Source organism: Coenobita brevimanus, chromosome 97, assembly GCF_032717465.1.
Source record: "Coenobita brevimanus isolate Jiangsu-jjx chromosome 97, ASM3271746v2, whole genome shotgun sequence".
Classification (NCBI taxonomy): Eukaryota; Metazoa; Arthropoda; class Malacostraca; order Decapoda; family Coenobitidae; genus Coenobita; species Coenobita brevimanus.
This window is the reverse complement of record NC_137050.1, coordinates 43,789,740-43,807,549: the sequence shown is the minus strand read 5'-3', so window position 1 is coordinate 43,807,549 and position 17,810 is coordinate 43,789,740. Positions and strand designations below refer to the sequence as shown.

Sequence of the window (17,810 nt, the reverse complement as noted above, 5' to 3'; positions counted from 1 at the left end):
GCTCGTAAGTTTCCTTAAATTCCCTCACCAGTTCGTCTCTTTACATTTATCTTCATATCAAACTGACACTTTCCCTCTTCTTGAGTTAAAATTACGTTACAACAATTAAAATATTTGCCTTCACATCATGACACTCACGGACATCAACAAACTCAGCACCAATCTCTCAACCACCAGCCATGTTAGATTGTGAACTGTGGATATGATCAGTCAGCCTCTAAGATGGTGTGATCAGGACGGATGGAACGGCCGCCAAGGAGTCCCAGGAGCTAGGTTTCACATCCAGCTGCACCGCAACCGTCTTTTTGCTTTTTTTTTTTTTTTTACTAGCAGGGGTAACCGGCGTTGCCGGGCCGAAAAGGCAGACACTCTAATCCTATTTGTTCTAGTTCAATCTTTTTTTCTACTCCAAAGGTGGATGTTGTGCAGGGGCGCACCCGGGAGGGGGGGCACCGGGCCCAGGCCACCCCCCCTTAGCTCTCTGGGTCCTTTAAAAACGTATATACATTTATTTCGATAACAGCAAAACATGAAAAATTGGCGGGTACAAACAAAGAGTGACACATGAGGCAGCAGCAACCTAACTCTAAACCTGCATGTGATCCCCCCGTAATGATCGGATTACCTGACCTCACCTCACCACGGGCACCCCCCTTAGAAAATTTCTGGGTGCACCCCTGATGTGTATACGGACGCAACGACCTATCTTGCTCTCGTGTTCCTGAACTTGATTCTTCTGAATTCTCTACTCTCTGGCTTCAGCTCTCCTGTCATTCTCTGACTAAATATATTCGCTGTTTATTAATCTCCTAATTATACTGATTATAAAAAATTCTTTGACTTTTTTTACTTCTATGATGGAACACATCCTATCCATTTCTCCTTTCTCTGAAATCTCCATTCTAGGAGATTTCAATGTTCACCACCACCTTTGGCTCTCCTCTCCTCTCATTGATCCATCTGGTGAACAAGCCTACATCTTTTCTATTCTTAATGACCTAGAGCAACACCTACCCGTATCCCTGATTGCCTTGGAGAGAGCCCCAACATACTTGACCTTTTCCTTACAACTAATCCTTCTGCTTACATTGTTAATCTTTTCCCTCCGTTGGGCTCCTCTGATCATAACCTTATTACTTAACCTGTCCTATCACTCCGGTTCGGCCTGTGGACCCTCCAAAGAAACGTCGTCTGTGACACTTTGAAGCTGTGGATTGGGAGGCCCTCAGGCAGTACTTCTTTGATTTTCCCTGGAATGATCATTGCTTCCATGGCCGGTAGTCATCTGAGTGTGCCTTGCACGTAACGGAGGTTATTCTCTTGGGCATGGAAGCATACATTTGTGGCGTATATTACACCACAATTCATAGTGTACCTTGCATTTCACCTACACACGTGGTTTCCTTCCAGCGTGGTCCCTTGTGGTTTTCCCCACTTTGTTTTCTTGTTGAGCATGGTTACTCATGCCGCTACCAACAGTATTCAGTTTCCCATCCCTCTTCACCTGTACTAGTGCTGCTACCAATAATATTCGATCTCTCATTCCTACTCGCCGGTGGTGGTGCCTAAACCAATCAAATTCGCCTATTCAGACAACCTAGGCATACCTGTGCTCTGCCTACCTTATTAAAAGGTTTAAAACCCGACCTAGCCCGCGCCCCCTTTTTCCCTCTCAACTTCACCAGGCTAACTACCTGCTTCTCGCCATCTCTCCTAGTAAATCTGGCCACGCAGTACGACCTTACATATACAATACACGTAAACACATCAGCTCAGCACTACCACTCCTCACTAAATTCATTGCTCATATTTTAGTCTGTAACTATTTGTCTAAACAATTGATCTACACATGCTGTAAATGTAATTACCTTGTACAACTTGAGGTCATGAAATAACTCTATATTGTTCGAAGTCAATAATCACTGCCCTGTCTAGTTCTTTTCATCACATGTGTGTTTATCCTTATCATTTGCCTTGGTGTCGCCCTAGTATAATATACCCATAACTGAAATGGTACAGTGGTGACCTCCCGGAGCGTTTAAAGAACATGGATACCTTAAAAAACATCCATCTATCCTTTCCTACATTCACGTACGATATTAACACGTGGTTTACACAAGTTGATGCCGCGCGGCCTGAAGATATCAGTGATGACAACAAATTCAGAGCAGTTGTCCGCACTCTCCCAACTCAAGTAGCTGCCTTTGTGTGGGACGTACTCCTGAAACCACCTACAGAGCACAAATATAAAACACTGAAGGAGAGTCTGCTGTGGACCCTGGGCAAATCAAAGCAGGCACTTTTAATGGAGCTGGATGCATTTCGCTCCCAACAGCAGCGCCCCTTGGCCCTCCTTGCCCACATTCAGGCCACTCTCACGGCAGCGGGGGCCACCTTATCAGATGACTTCCTCCGACACAGACTCCCCCAGCTCATACCACCAAACTTCTGCCTCCACCTAGCATCCCTGGGCCCTGGCACTTCCCTTGCTGAGTTCATCAAGAGGGCGGACAATCTGTACGAAACTCAGCAGCATTACACTATCCATCCAGTAAGTGCACACACCTGTTTCCCCCCTGTCATAGCCCCCAGTGCTACCCTGAGTGAAACAGTGGTGTCAGTGAACAGTGTTACTAACAAAAACGGTTCCATGTCAGAGCTGTGTACCTTATTAACAAATTTAACAAATAGAATAGATAAACTGGAAAGTAAAATAAGTGGCTTCACCACTCACACCCCCAGTGTTGCAAATCATTCCCCAGCCCCTCCGTGTTCCAACAGTGTTCCCCCAGTGAACCATGATCGGAATGCTAATCCCCAAACAGCAAGGAACGATTTTGTGTTGTGTACCTATCACAAGTGCTTTGGCATGGAAGCTAGATGATGTGCACCACCTTGCATATTCACGGGGAACTCATATGGCGGGAGACAATCCCAGTAGTGTCCCCTGCCATGCACAACGAACGCCCTGTCATCATCAGCACACTTAAAGTCACGCCACATTCCACTGGCTCCAGGGAACTGCTATGGGTTAAAGACGCCATCTCCAGCTCAAAATACCTTATTGACACTGGAGCCGCATTCAGTATAGTCCCTCCTACCTCTGACCACAAAACGGCTCAGCAGCCCGCATTTGACCTGAGAGCAGCAAACGGCACCCCCATAGCCACATACGGCACAGAATCCCGTCATGTGGCACTCGCCCAACCAGTGTCATTTACTTGGCCATTCCTTGTCGCAGACGTTAATCAACCCATTGTTGGTGTTGACTTCTTGGAGGCACATGACTTGCTAGTGGATACCAGAGGACGGAATCTATATCACAGACCCTCAAACTCGTTCATCCAAGTAACCGGGTGTGCTGGTAATCCGCCACTCATTACACACCTTCATCAGGAGTCCTCATACGATTCCATACTACTCCAGTTTCCCCTCTTGACCTCTCAGACCCCCAACCATGGCTGCACAAACTATGGTGTAGAGCATTGCACCATCAATTCCGGGCCGTCCTGTTTCGCCCGTCCCAGACATCCCCCAGAACATCGTCAGGCAGCGGAAAAGGAGTTTCGGGCGATGCTCGACGAGGGCACCATTTGACCTTCATATGCTATTGGGCATCCCCTCTACACATGGTTCCTAAGGCACAGCACGGTGAGTGGAGAGCATGTGGGGACTACAGGGCATTGAATGCGATGACAGTTCCCAATAGATACCCCATTCCCCAAATCCAGGCTTTCCATCACCAACTGCTCGGCCGCCAAGTATTTTCCAGGATCGATTTAGTTAGAACGTTCCACCAAATCACTGTGGCAGAGAAGGAAATCCCCAAGACTGCAGTGACCACCCCCTTTGGCCTTTTTGAATTCATAAAGATGAATTTCGGCCTCAGAAACGCCGCACAAACGTTTCAGAGATTTATGGACCAGGTTGTCAAGGGGCTAGATTTCTGTCATGGTGTACACTGATGACATCCTCATCACTTCTGATTCCCATGAGCAGCACAAAACACATCTCCAAATTCTGTTCCAAAATCTGCAGGACTACGGGCTGCGTATGCCGGCGAAATGTATCCTCGTTGCAGACGAACTGGATTTCTTGGGCTACAGGGTATCAGGCACAGGTATTACGCCCCTCCCGCAGAAGGTGGACGCCATTAAGGACTTCCTACACCCGGCTGCACCAAGCAGACTCAGGGAGTTCTTGGGGGTGGTCAGTTATTATCACAAGTTCCTTAGAAACCCCGCATCCACACTAGCCCCATTTAACGATTTCCTGAAGGGGACGAAAAAGACATCCTCCAAGCCTCTTGAGTGGACTGCACAATCAGACCATGCCTTCACACCCTCAAAAACCACATCGTCATCACACCCCACCTAGCATACCCATCACCAGATGCCCCCATGACACTCACCACAGGATCCTTTGCCGAAGCAGTGGGTGCAGTCCTACAACAACAAATCACAGGTACAAATGTGCCTGTCGCATTCTTCAGCCAGCACCTTAACCCTGCCCAGTGCAAATACAGTGCCTTCGACAGGGAGTTGCTGGCTATATATGAGGCAGTCAGACATTTCAGGCACCTTCTGGAAGGTAGAGAATTCACCATCCTCACTGACCTTAAACCCCTTATTTATGCCATGGGTCAGAAAGGGGAAGATTGGTCTCTTCGGGTGGCAAGACAGCTAGCCTTCATATCAGAGTTTTCCACTAACATCCAGCATATCAGTGGGTACCTGAACACAGTTGCGGACACCTTGTCCCGTGGAGTTTCAGCTGTTGTCCCCAGACTACCCCCGCTTGACCATGCGGCCTTGGCCTGGGAGCAGGAGGACGATCAGGAACTCCAAGCATTGCTGCAGTCCGCGACCTCACTGCAACTGCAACAGTTAGATATCACCGACACATCCCGGAAACTCTGGCGTGACATATCCTGCGGTACAGCACGGCCCTATATTTCCCAACGATTCCGCAAGTCTTTAGTCATTACCAAGAGATGGCACACCCAGGCATTTGCGGCATGCACAGCTTACTTAGCTGGCGGGAGGTACGGTCAAGTATGAGGCGTGACACCACTACCTGGGTCAGAGCGTGCGTGGCTTGTCAAGCAGCAAAGGTGCATCGCCACACCAAGACACCACTTCAACCGCTGCCCACATCAACTCCACACTTCCACACGGTCCACATTGACATTCTCTGCCCCCTGCCCGAATCTAGGTGTGTATGTGTGTGTGTGTGTGTGTGTGTGTGTGTGATTGTATATGTCTCTATGTATGTAACAGTTCAAGTATGTGTGTGTATATGTATGTGAGTGTGTGAGCGTTTGTGTGTGTGTGTGTGTGTGTGTGTGTGTGTGTGTGTGTGTGTGTGTATCAGTATGTGTGCTTTTCTGTGTGCATCTGTGTGTGTGTGTGTGTGTGCGTTCTGACTAGCAATTAACGATTTTATCACCATCAACATCACTATCTCCCGTACAATTTCCCACCCAGAGGTGAGGTGAGGTAGGTTCCAGGAAGCAAAGCAAAAGAAAAAGTTGTAATGCGAGAGCTAACCAATCGCACAGTCAATGAAATATGCCACACACTCATTTGCTTAGTATTCAAACATCTAGAAACATCAGGCACTACACATAAATGATGAGGTGGACATTTTTTTTTTACTCCTCTTTGTAGACGAGCTTCGTCTTTCCTCTAAAGAGGGTAAAACCGTCGACAACAATTATGTTTAGAAAAGGGGTGCCAAACATTGTCAGATTCCCTTTCTTACATAACTCATTAGGCCAACCTGATCTCCTGTTAGTTCCTGAGTCTCATTAACTTCAGTATGTCGCTTTATTACATACTTATTTACTCTGTCTTTTAACTTTTGTGATGATCTGCCAAACATTCTCCCAATTTCAGACTCATTCACACATACCATCGTCACTCCCCTCCTTAAATCCATTCTCTCCATATGACCAGGACATCTACTGTACAGAGTTTGTTTAGCCCTTGTGAAACGAGACTTTGTTTACTCCACATCGTTCTCGATTCACATAATTTCTAATCGCATCCAATCTTTTTACTCCACACACGTTTCTCTGAAACCCCAAGTCCGCTGCTCTTGTTCTAGAGGCTTTTGTTCTAACATTACATCAAAGTGTCTCTCCCATATGCTGCTGTGGGCACTAAAACACCTTCATGCAGTCCTCTTCCAACCTCCACATTCACACTTTTGTCTAAAGCCAGGACCCTTTTTGATCCAGCCATTTTCCTTCTTTCTGCAGTTCTATGTTCCCTTTAGTCTGGACATTTAACTTCCATAATTATCTATAACTGCACCCGGGTACCAAAAATCTCAATAAATCGTGTCTCTCCATTCACGAGCAGAAAACACTGATAGTCACTCTCCCTCTCAACAATAACGACCGTTCTAGACTTATCAACACATACTATCAAATTATGGTGCTCATAGATTTCAACAGAACTCCGCAACAGGCTCTGAATCACATGCAATGCTAAATTATAAAACAGTTGATGTGTCTGCTTTCCTAAGATGGTGTGATCAAGATACACAGAACGGCCGCCTGGGAGTCATAGGAGCGAAGGTTCATGTATGTCTCACCCCGTCTTTTTACTGACATTTTTATTTCGGTTTTATAGATCTTTTGGGTACTTTATACTTCTGAGTAACTATTCTCCTTTGACTTCAACTTCTACTGACATCCTGATACTTATGTACGACCGAATTAAATTAACCCCTTGAATCTGGGTTACGTCATTATGGTCTATTCTTACTTGCCCTAGAGGACCTCTTCATTATGCTTAAGAAAGACGTCTCGTTTTGACGGGGTTAAAATAAGGCCACATTTAACCCCTTCAGATAAAAGACTATCCATACCAAACAAAAGTCTATAACTCTCTCCTAATATAAAGAAAAATCATCAGGAAACAGGAAAACAAATGAAAAACACTTCCCCGGCCTGCGCTGTTAATCACATCACTGGTCATCGTGTTGAAGTGATTGGTTAACAGCTGCTGCCAATGTTTAGTCATCTATGGGCGAGAAAGGGAGGCTGAGAGTGATAGTATTGTTAAAATTAACCTTTTCATGGCTGGGAGAAACGTAGTATACTGTGTCACCTAGCACCAGAAGCTTATTTTTAGCTAACAGTGAGGATGCCAGCCTGGGAGTGTTAATATTGTATGCATTAACCCTTCCCTGATAGAGTAACTTCTGCATTCCCACTATCCCGATTTTACTCATCTGGCTGTGAGTCATAGGAACTTGAAAGTACTGTTAGGACTCCATATTATAAATACAATTAATTATAGAAAACATGATAGATACATAGATAAATATACAGATAGATAGACAGAGCACCAGGCAAGCCTGGGAACGGGAAATGAGCTTGCAAGTGTAACTGAGGAAATGTTGACAATACACTGGAAGCAGCAAGTCAGGGGATGATATAAGTAGTGTGTCAGCGAGATAGCATACGAACAGTGCCTAGTGACCATACACACACATACACACATACTCACACACAGGTTTCTAGAACATTCCAACAACAGTGTAACACACGTGACACCTCCCCTGCTACACCAGAATTTAGGAAGCAGAGCTCAGATGGAGGCTAGCTATAGAACCGACAGATAGTGGAGACAGTGAACAAGAAGAGGCGTCCAACTAGACTTGCTTAGTATTTTAAGTCTCTGTAAGACATACCCTGCTCAACTTAGATTTTTCTCTGAAGATAATAAATTAAGATCAACTCCCTGTATTCATCATTAACTCCTACTACAAGAATCGAGAGTCACATTGGTGGCAGCGAACATATGGACCTCGTCTACGAATCTACAGTGAATTTCTACAAAAGCAGGCGAGACTCTACAAGATTAGCTTCAGTTCTACAGTGAATTCCTACAAAATACAGCCTATGAACCTATGAGCCTATAAGTCTACAAAACAACTATATAATCTTCACGTAACTTCAAGCAGCAGCAAGAAGAATAAAAAACAAAGCAAGTAAAGAAAAAGAAAGACCAAAGCAACAAGCACACAAAACCCCAACACTCTCTCCCTCCTACCTCCATCGCTGACGCAGAGGTCAAGACACACAGCAAAACACCGGAGCCACATTTATAACTCATCTTACTCACCTTTCTTCACCCAGGTTACGCATCGCTACTCAGTTACTCACCACAGCTACCAGTGTGGGAAGCCGATGTCACCATGTGTATCTGCTGAGATGACATCACCGCGCGAATTTGCTGACAAAAGGCCACGCCAATCAACGTGTGACTGACACCAGGCACTTCTCACCCACTGCTCATTACTCATTATTCACATAGTTCCTACTCATACTCATTTATTTCCACAGTAGTGAGTTGGAAATTGGACGTTCTATGCTGAGGTTTGCCTGTGACAGCTGTTAACCACCACAAGCACCAGGCCATGGAATTTCCTGAGTAATATCGTCCATCAACACAGCCCTAGAAATATCAAGAGATCTTCAATCAACCCTGCATTTTTCTTCCAAGATCGACAGTTGCATCGACACACCTCTCCGATCTGTATCGAGTGGGTGAAATTATACTTACTAATTTCTTCTCAGTGCTAAAATTAGGTATATTTAACTCTTTTACTTATTTCTATATATACACTTATACACTCACTATCTATCATTTATTACAACTCATTTACTCATCTATTTAGTTAGGACATAAATAAAAGGGGTATTTCATAACACCATACCTTAATGACGGATATTTTCGCCACCACCCACGTTAATACCAGATGAAACACAATTAGCTCCAACAACAGATTCACAATTAGAAGAGCACCAAGGCAACACACCCATTGTACAAAACTCAACACAAACTAAAGATCAAGAAACAAATATGTCAGTTCTAGATGATGAGTGGGAAACCCTCTCTGATGTAGCAAGTGAGGACTTTGTCGATGACTTGCACAAATATGCCAATATACTTAACAGGGTTCACTGTTCAGGCCGAACCTATTCCACCATTCCCTCACACAACTATAAACAAGTCCAAGTTAAATTAACAGAGCAAACAGTGAAAATGAATAATGCATCAAATACCGCGGATCAAACATCCACACCTCATGTTTATGTTTACCATGAAGATAAAACTGCCCCAAAATTCTCTGGCACAGAAAAAGATCGTATTGACGTCATTTCATTGGTCAGTCAGTGCAAACAAATCTTTATCAAGCGACACATCCTCAATGAACAAGAGAAAATTGCCATTTTTTCATCTTGCATAAGCCAGGAAAGATGTCCAGCAACCAATTTACTGAGATCAGATAAGCTTCTCAAAGCTAGGACATATGATGAATTTAAAACTGAATTTTTGAAGAAATTTTCTGGAGGTATGAACTTCTTGCCAGGTATAATTCCAGAATTACATAAGATTGTAGATCTTGTAAGGGAGCACACTACAAACCATGTACTCAGTGAAATAACTGCTGATGTCTCCACAATCAAAAGAACATTGTTAGTTACTTTGGAAAACTCAAATTGGATAACAGATGATGGAAAGATGTCCCCAGACCTCGTCGTGGACATCATTGGTTATGTAGCTGCCTTGTGTAAATTACCTGATAGGACCCTTAACCCTCCCCGTCCCGGAGACGTGAATTCACGTCCTCACATGATGTGCACTCGTATCCCGGAGACGTAAATTAACGCGGCAACATTGCAAGGACATTGCAAGGTCCCTAATTTGCACAATTTTCAATTTTCGTGAGTGATTTTTGGCACGTATACACGGGACACCTTCCTCTACAAGATGCCAGGCCTTACCCAGCATGACCTCCTCCCCCCCCCCGCATGACCTTTTCTCAGCAATTAGTGACCTGGCCAGTAAAGCCATGTCATGCCACAGTACGAAATTCAAGGCCAGAGTGATTCCCCAATCGATGACAATGTGGAGGACAAACATTAGAGGAAGAAACAGTCAGAAATGATGATCAGGTAATGTGGAAAAAAAAAGTCAGGAATGGTGATGAGTTAGTGAGTGAAACAATGCTTATAATGCCTATATTACCGTTTGAAAACCAATATACTCTCGTACTGCATATAAATTCGTACCAAATATATAAATAAATACCGTTTATGAGTGGTGTAGAATAGTTATCCTCCCATAGAACTCGTTTTCTTTGCAGCCAGCCTGATAGAAAACCTTGTAAGGTAAGGAGGTACTCTTACCTGGATCGAGTATTTTAAACCTCAGGTGAGCGATTTCTCTATAAATTTTCGATGTTTCTCACGAAAAGCAAATGTTTGAGACAAAAAAAAAAAGGTCCAAAAATGCCAGGACTGGGGTGTACCACTGCCCAGAAAACGTTGGGATGGGGCGGGTTAAGATCGCTAAGACGATCGCGTACACCCCAGGCATTTGCTTACTAGACTTAATGAACGAGGTAGAGATGCAATGCAGTAAAGCAGGTATGGTTGACACACCCGCACATTCTAGTAGAATGAGAGTACCTGAGATAGGATCAGCTGTGAAAACATCTACACCGACCTCAAACAGAGAACAAAATCGATCGCGACCCGAAAGCAGGCAGAGCAAACAACTAAACGTGTCGAGGGTTCGATCACAAACACCAGGCTACAGGCAGTTTCATAAGTTTTCGCGCAGCCCGAGCAGATCTCACGCCACAAACAACACTGCATATGGGAAGTTACCTCGTAGGTCACAGTCAAGAGATAGGTCCATTCTATGTCATTATTGTGCAAAACCAGGACACACAAGGAATGAATGCTTTATCAAAACAAAAGAGGATAGCCAAAGACACAAGGATTTCGTCCTTACTGTAGGCATCATAGATGCCAAGGGCACCGGACCAGTAACTGCGAAACAGTAGGAAAAATTGTGTCTGTGTTCAAATCGGGGGAAGACCAAGTCATGACAAAAAACGAACAAATGTAAAGAAAAGCAAGTCTAAAATTCACATAGGAGGCATGTTGGGAAATGAGTGTATCTTGATACCAGCTGTATGTGAGGATCACAACGTTTCCTTATTTTTAGACACAGGCTCTCCAGTGAACTTAATAACACAAGAAGAAATAAATAGAATTCTTAAAAATAAGAAGAAAGTAACTTTTCTGGAAGAAGCTGATTTAGATCTATATACGGTAGATGGAAAAAGAATTACAGTAAAAGGTATGATATGGTTAAATATCAGTTTCAGAGACTACAAGACCATTCTCTGCATTTTTCTATATCATTGAAAACTTAGCAGTTAAAGCTCATATGTTACTGGGCTTAAGATGCATGAGAGCAGAGAACATAACTTTACTCCCACAAATGAATGAAATAGACTATGACACTGAATTCAAAGAGGAAATACCATCAGAACCCTCACCGATTAGTAAAAGAGAACCAAAAAGAGTTGGCAATATTAAAAGCTTAAACAAACATACACAAACAGATGAGTGTATAGATCCACTCCCACCACCAGCCCCAGCCTCCACGATTAGAGACCCAGGTAACAGTACTGATTTATCAGTTTTTCCCGCCCACCTCACCAATGATTTAGTTATACCACCTAATTCCTATATGAAAGTTATGATAAAGAACAAATTACGGAATAGTACTGTTCTTGTCTTAGAAGAATTATGTAAAGTAAAGGGATTGTCAGTAGAAAACGCATTATGTCAGATGAACGAGGAAGGGCAAACTCAGATACTCATAATTAATCACATGAATGGGGAAGTTCAGTTGAAAAAGGGGACTTGCATAGTTAACCCGCCCCGTCCCGGAGACGTGAATTCACGTCCTCACACGATGTGCACTCATATCCTGGAGACGTAAATTAATGCGGCAACATTGCAAGGACATTGCAAGGTCCCTAATTTGCACAATTTTCAATTTTCGCGAGTGATTTTTGGCACGTATACACGGGACACCTTCCTCTAGAAGATGCCAGGCAGGGACAATGCCTTACCCAGCATGACCTCCTCCCCCCCCTGCATGACCTTTTCTCAGCAATTCACCTGTTATCAGTGACCTGGCCAGTAAAGCCATGTCATGCCACGGTACGAAATTCAGGGTCAGAGTGATTCCCCAATTGATGACAGTGTGGAGGACAAACATTAGAGGAAGAAACAGTCAGAAATGATGATCAGGTGATGTGGCAAAAAAAGGTCAGGAATAGTGATGAGTTAATGAGTGAAACTATGCTTATAATGCCTATATTACTGTTTGAAAACCAATATACTCTCATACTACATATAAATTCGTACCAAATAAATAAATAAATACCGTTTATGAGTGGTGTAGAATAGTTATCCGCCCATAGAACCCGTTTTCTTTGCAGCCAGCCTGATAGAAAACCTTGTAAGGTAAGGAGGAACTCCTACCTGGATCGAGTATTTTAAACCTCAGGTGAGCGATTTCTCTATGAATTTTCGATGTTTCTCACCAAAAGCGGATGTTTGAGCCAAAAACAAAAAGGTCCAAAAATGTCGGGACTGGGGCGTACCACTGCCCAGAAAACGTCGGGATGGGGAAAGTTAATACTGAAAAGTGCCCCACCCCTGTGAAGGGAATAGTTATAGCTGGAGTAACAAGTGAGATAAAATCTACGGATAGAGAAAGCATAAAAGAGAATTTAATTCACTCAGGTGAATTTGATGAAGAAAATGATTTGTTAACCCTGCTGGAAACACACAGGGACACCGTAGCATTACCCGGAGAACAATCAGGGTGTACTAACCTGATTAATCACAAGATTAATGTGCACCCAGAAACACAACCAATTTTCGTACCAGCCTACCGCATCCCACACTCCCAACGTACACTTGCAAATCAGTTTGTCGATGAAATGTTAAAACTTGCTATTATTGAACCTTCAGTCTCCCCATGGAATGCCCCATTATTCTCCGTGCCCAAACGAAATGGAGAAATGCGTGTGGTAGTAGATTACCATAAACTAAACAATCACACAATCCCAGACCGATTTCCAATGCCATTGCTAAGCGACGTTCTACAGAATATTGGACCGGAAAATAATATATTTTCAACAATCAATCTACTAAATGGCTATTACCAAATAACGGTTGAGGAGGAGTCACGTAAATACACTGCCTTTTCCACAAATAGAGGCCACTACCAATATACAAGGATGCCGATGGGACTGAGGACAGCCCCAGGCACATTCCAGCGTCTTATGAATTACGTATTGTCCAGAATTTTAGCATAAGGAATATTTGTTTATCTTGACGATATTATAATCGCAACGAAAAATATTACAGATCATCTCAAGAAATTTGACTTACTCTTACAAAAGCTTAGTGATGCTGGTTTGAAAATTAAGCTTTCTAAATGCAAATTATGCTTTAAGGAAATAAATTTCTTAGGCCAAAAATTAAGTTCTAATGGTATTCAGACCACTGATGACAAAATACAGGAACTGAGAGATTTTCGTGAACCCACTATGACTGACAAAGTTAGACAATTTTTAGGTCTAGCTGGGTACTATAGGTCATTCGTACCACAATTCTCTCATATAGCCTTTCCTCTATTCCAACTACTCAAACAAGATGCTATATTCCAATGGGAAGAAGAACAAAAAAAAGGCATTTAACAATCAAAAAATTAAACTAACAAATGCACCTTGTTTGGCATATCCAGATTACACAAAATCATTTCTTATTTGTACAGACGCATCAGTTAAAGGATTAGGGGCTGTACTGATGCAGGAAGATAAAAGAGGAAAGATTCAACCAATTGCATTTGCCAGCAGACAAACAAGAGGTGCAGACAAAAATTATTGCACTACAGACTTAGAAGCACTTGCAGTGGTTTTTGCATTACAAAAGTTTCGAGATTTGGTATATGGTTACGAAATCCACTTATTCACCATAAACCACTAGTGGGTATGTGTAAAGAAAAACTCCTCTCTGGGAGGAGAGCAAGATGGAAATGTTCAGTTGAAAACTACAGTGTACAAATTCATTATATACAAGGTAAAATGAACATAGTAGCTAATGCATTATCTAGGAACCTGAACACAATTCAGGTCGCGGCATTAGATCTCAAAGGAAATATCCCAAACCACGATGATATCGGAAAAGCACAAAGACTTGACCCAATATGGTCTGAAGTTATATACAAGTTAGAAAGTGAAGATGACATACAATTACCCAGACTGCATGTACCACTCGAACAATTCACAATGGTCAATAATACTTTATACAAGATCAACCCGAAACAACCAAAACGCCAAAGAAATAATAACCAGTTGGTAGTATCTAATGACATGATACCCCAGGTATTACGAACGATACACGATAGCCCACATTCAGGACATCCTGGAAAGGATAAGACATTCAAACAAGCCCAGCTGTTATATTACTGGCCTTCATTATGAAAAGATATAAACAATCATATAGACAGATGCGAATCATGTGCAAAACACAAAGGATACCCAATCACACCAGCACCGATGGGTAATTACCCTGTACCACATCAACCATGGGACGTTGTCGCTGTTGATTTACTCAAGATGCCATTATCATACAATAATAACCTATATCTATTCGTAGCAACGGATCATTTTTCCCGTTATGTCATTTTGTTCTGGTGTCAACATCTTTTTCCATATGAAGTTGTAGTATCACACATTGTACATAATAATTTTTAAAGCTGTTTAGTCATAATTAACAGTGTGTAATGAAGTGTGAATGATGAACAACCAAATATCATTTCGCTGTTAGCTGTGGTATAGAAAGAAGGTGGATGGCAGACCACAAGTGCCACCCTGTTTCAATTATAAAATGAAGGTTAGGAGAAGTGAAAAGATATCTGAATAGTGCGTAAGTGTAAAGTCCTGGGGAACCATTTATTATGTTGGTATATGTGAATGTACTTTATACCATTTTATAGAGGTGTATAATGTGCTAGTAGAGTTGTCATTTATCTCTACTTTTAGCATAAGACCAGAGTATATGTAAATGCTTGGCACCTCACTTTAGCTGACCTCAGCACCGCGCCCTAGTCGGCTCGGAGAGCGTACAGCGTCAGAAGGCGTTTAATAGTTATTAAGGGAGGTGGTATCGCTCTTACATATCTCTCGAGTCGCAGTTATATCATTCTGTACCCAATAAAGAGAGATTTAATCTGCTCATTTCTGTCACCTTACGCTACCACTTAATAACAGACCAGCTTCCACCTTCTCGTGGCAGAGGACCTTTGGTGGGAAGTGTCGGGCAGTGACGGCGAGTAGCTGACGTGTACTACAGACAGTGTCGTCGATCTCCACCACGGTGGTCTAGTTATACTATAACAGCAGAACAAACAATATTTATTGGTGCTAGCGGTGGCACGATATTTAGTGCTAGCCGTGTACTGATACAATTTCAGCTCCAAGTAAAGATAAAACAGCAGATACAGTAGCAAAGGCAATAACAGATAATGTAATATGTCGCTTTACTACCCCAAAGGTACTAATAAGTGATAATGGAGGAGAATTTAATTCTGATATCTTACAAGAAATATGTAAACAATACAACATCAAAAAGGTTAACGTTTTAGCCTATCACCCAGCATCTAATGGGTTAGTAGAGAGACAAAACAAAAAAGTATTAGATGTGCTACGACACATTCTCAATGAAAATTATGCAAGCTGGGATGATTGGATTCCCAGAGTAGAAGCCTCAATTAATGGATCTATAAATAAATCCATAGGTGACACACCACATTTCATTATATATGGGACAGATAAAAAACTACCGTATGAGCTCCTAGAAGGTGACAGTCTGCCCATATACAATTACGATGATTACTCTAAACTCCGTTTACGTGAATTCCAGGACATACACAAAAGAGTCAAAAAAACAATTGACGATGTCCAAGGAAGAAATGACGGAGGCATTTAACAAGAAGGCAAGAGATTCACCTATCAACTTAGGAGACATTGTTTATGGTATCATTCATACGAGAGACAATAAATTATCCCAAAATTTGAAGGCCCATACAGAGTAATTAACATAAAAGCAAACAAAGTTTTAATTAAGTCACTGTCTAGTGGCGAAGAGAAACAAGTTCATATTGACCATTTAAAACGAGTTTCAAGGGAACTATCCAATAATTATACAGCATCGGATACAACCGAACAGGCGAACTAACTCAAGAAACCAAGCAAGAAAACAATAATAATTACAAAAATAAATTAAGGTCATATACCAAACAATCAAACATAGGTGCACCTGTTCCAATAAAATCTACAGTACATCATTTACGAGAATTAAATATTGATTTAAACTCCTATAAATGAAATAACAATCAACCGTAATGCACATCATCACTATCATCGACCACAGCATGACCATATTAGGAAATTAATAGATTTTTTTTGTCGGTAGGTAGCGATGAAGGGACTTATGCTATGGATTCTCCTCTACATAGCAAAAGGATATGCGTACTTAGACCCCCAACACATAGTACGACAAGGATGCCTCATAGCTCCAACGGCCACGACTTCAATCGTAAAAGACGTCATGAGTACTGAAATAAGTCTGGATTACTTGTATGAATTACCTTCTTATCTAGAAAATATCGCGAAACCAATGCGAACCCTGGACTTCATGATAGGAGGCTATGTTTCACAAGCACATAACACAAAGGAAGTGAATGAAATAGTGAAGTTAGAGAAATGGAAAATAGAACAGGCAATGTCAACTATGCTCATCATGATCCAAGATCTCCCATCTTATGGAACAGAGGTATTGAGCGACAAGAACAACGTCACACGTACTCGCCAAAAGCGCGGTTTGTTCGAACTGGGTGGCGCAGTTCTTGGGAACATCTTTGGATTGGCTACAGAGGATGACCTTAAAGAAATTAACAACAAATTTAATAAAATAGCTCAGGTACTAACATACAAAGATAAATTCATCACAGGACATAACTCAGCAATGAAGACAATTGTGAAAAATCTGAAAAAAAGCAGAAAACATAGCTCTCGAAAGTGTAGATAAAATAAATGAAATGGAAGGTAACATAACACTTTTCCAACACTTCTCCATCATCACAGAACATATTGACACAATTCTACTACAATTAGACAACACTAGAGATCGTTTCAGGGCACTTATGCAAGGAATTTCGAATGCTGGTGATGGCAAGATCACAATTGACTTACTCCCAGTTCATGAGTTACGTTAGATAATTAGTCAAGGCATACATAAACATAAATTGAAGTCTTTGTTCCGAAATAGGGAATTCATGCAATATTATCCATATTTAGAAGCAACACTAACACCAACATCAGTAGTAGTTCATGTACCATTCATAACTGATGACCTGTTCACAGTATACCAAATACACCCCTTCCCTTCTAAAAATGACAACACTGGTCATCATTAACATCAACACAGACACCGAACTCATCATGGTCTTCAAGAGACGGAACACTGTCACTTTTGCGAGTGAATCAACGATTGAACGAAAGTGCCGCACATCCTTACATGCTGTTCATCTTTGTCCTGCGTACATTTTCACGTTTCAGCCTACTGATACAGTCCCTTGTGAAATGGCTATCATCAGAAATAACAATATTCATAATCATTGCAACTTCACTTTTGCTCCAGATAAGCTTGTACACCATCAACGCATTGGACACTCACAGTTTTTTTATTTCACTCATAACACATCAGTTTACATAGTCTGTCCAGATATACCACCATCTCATACTTCAGCATCAGGATTATACATAGCACCAGACTACTGTGCGGTATTTACACCAGCCATGTCTACTTTATCCACCATCAATCACTACGCCATTCTCAATCATACACA

At 42.1% G+C, this 17,810-nt stretch overlaps 1 protein-coding gene across 1 annotated transcript; it reads left to right on the top strand.

Moving 5' to 3' along the window:
• Nucleotides 1-2,880: 2,880 nt before the first annotated feature.
• LOC145413679 (uncharacterized) lies at nt 2,881-3,597 on the top strand. Its single transcript, XM_080283335.1, has one exon. It carries the CDS (start codon nt 2,881-2,883, stop codon nt 3,595-3,597), a length of 717 nt encoding a protein of 238 aa, XP_080139461.1.
• Nucleotides 3,598-17,810: the final 14,213 nt, after the last annotated feature.

What these genes read in the sequence shown, in the direction of transcription:
- LOC145413679 (XM_080283335.1), top strand. Translation starts at nt 2,881, where the DNA reads ATGATGTGCACCACCTTGCATATTCACGGGGAACTCATATGGCGGGAG.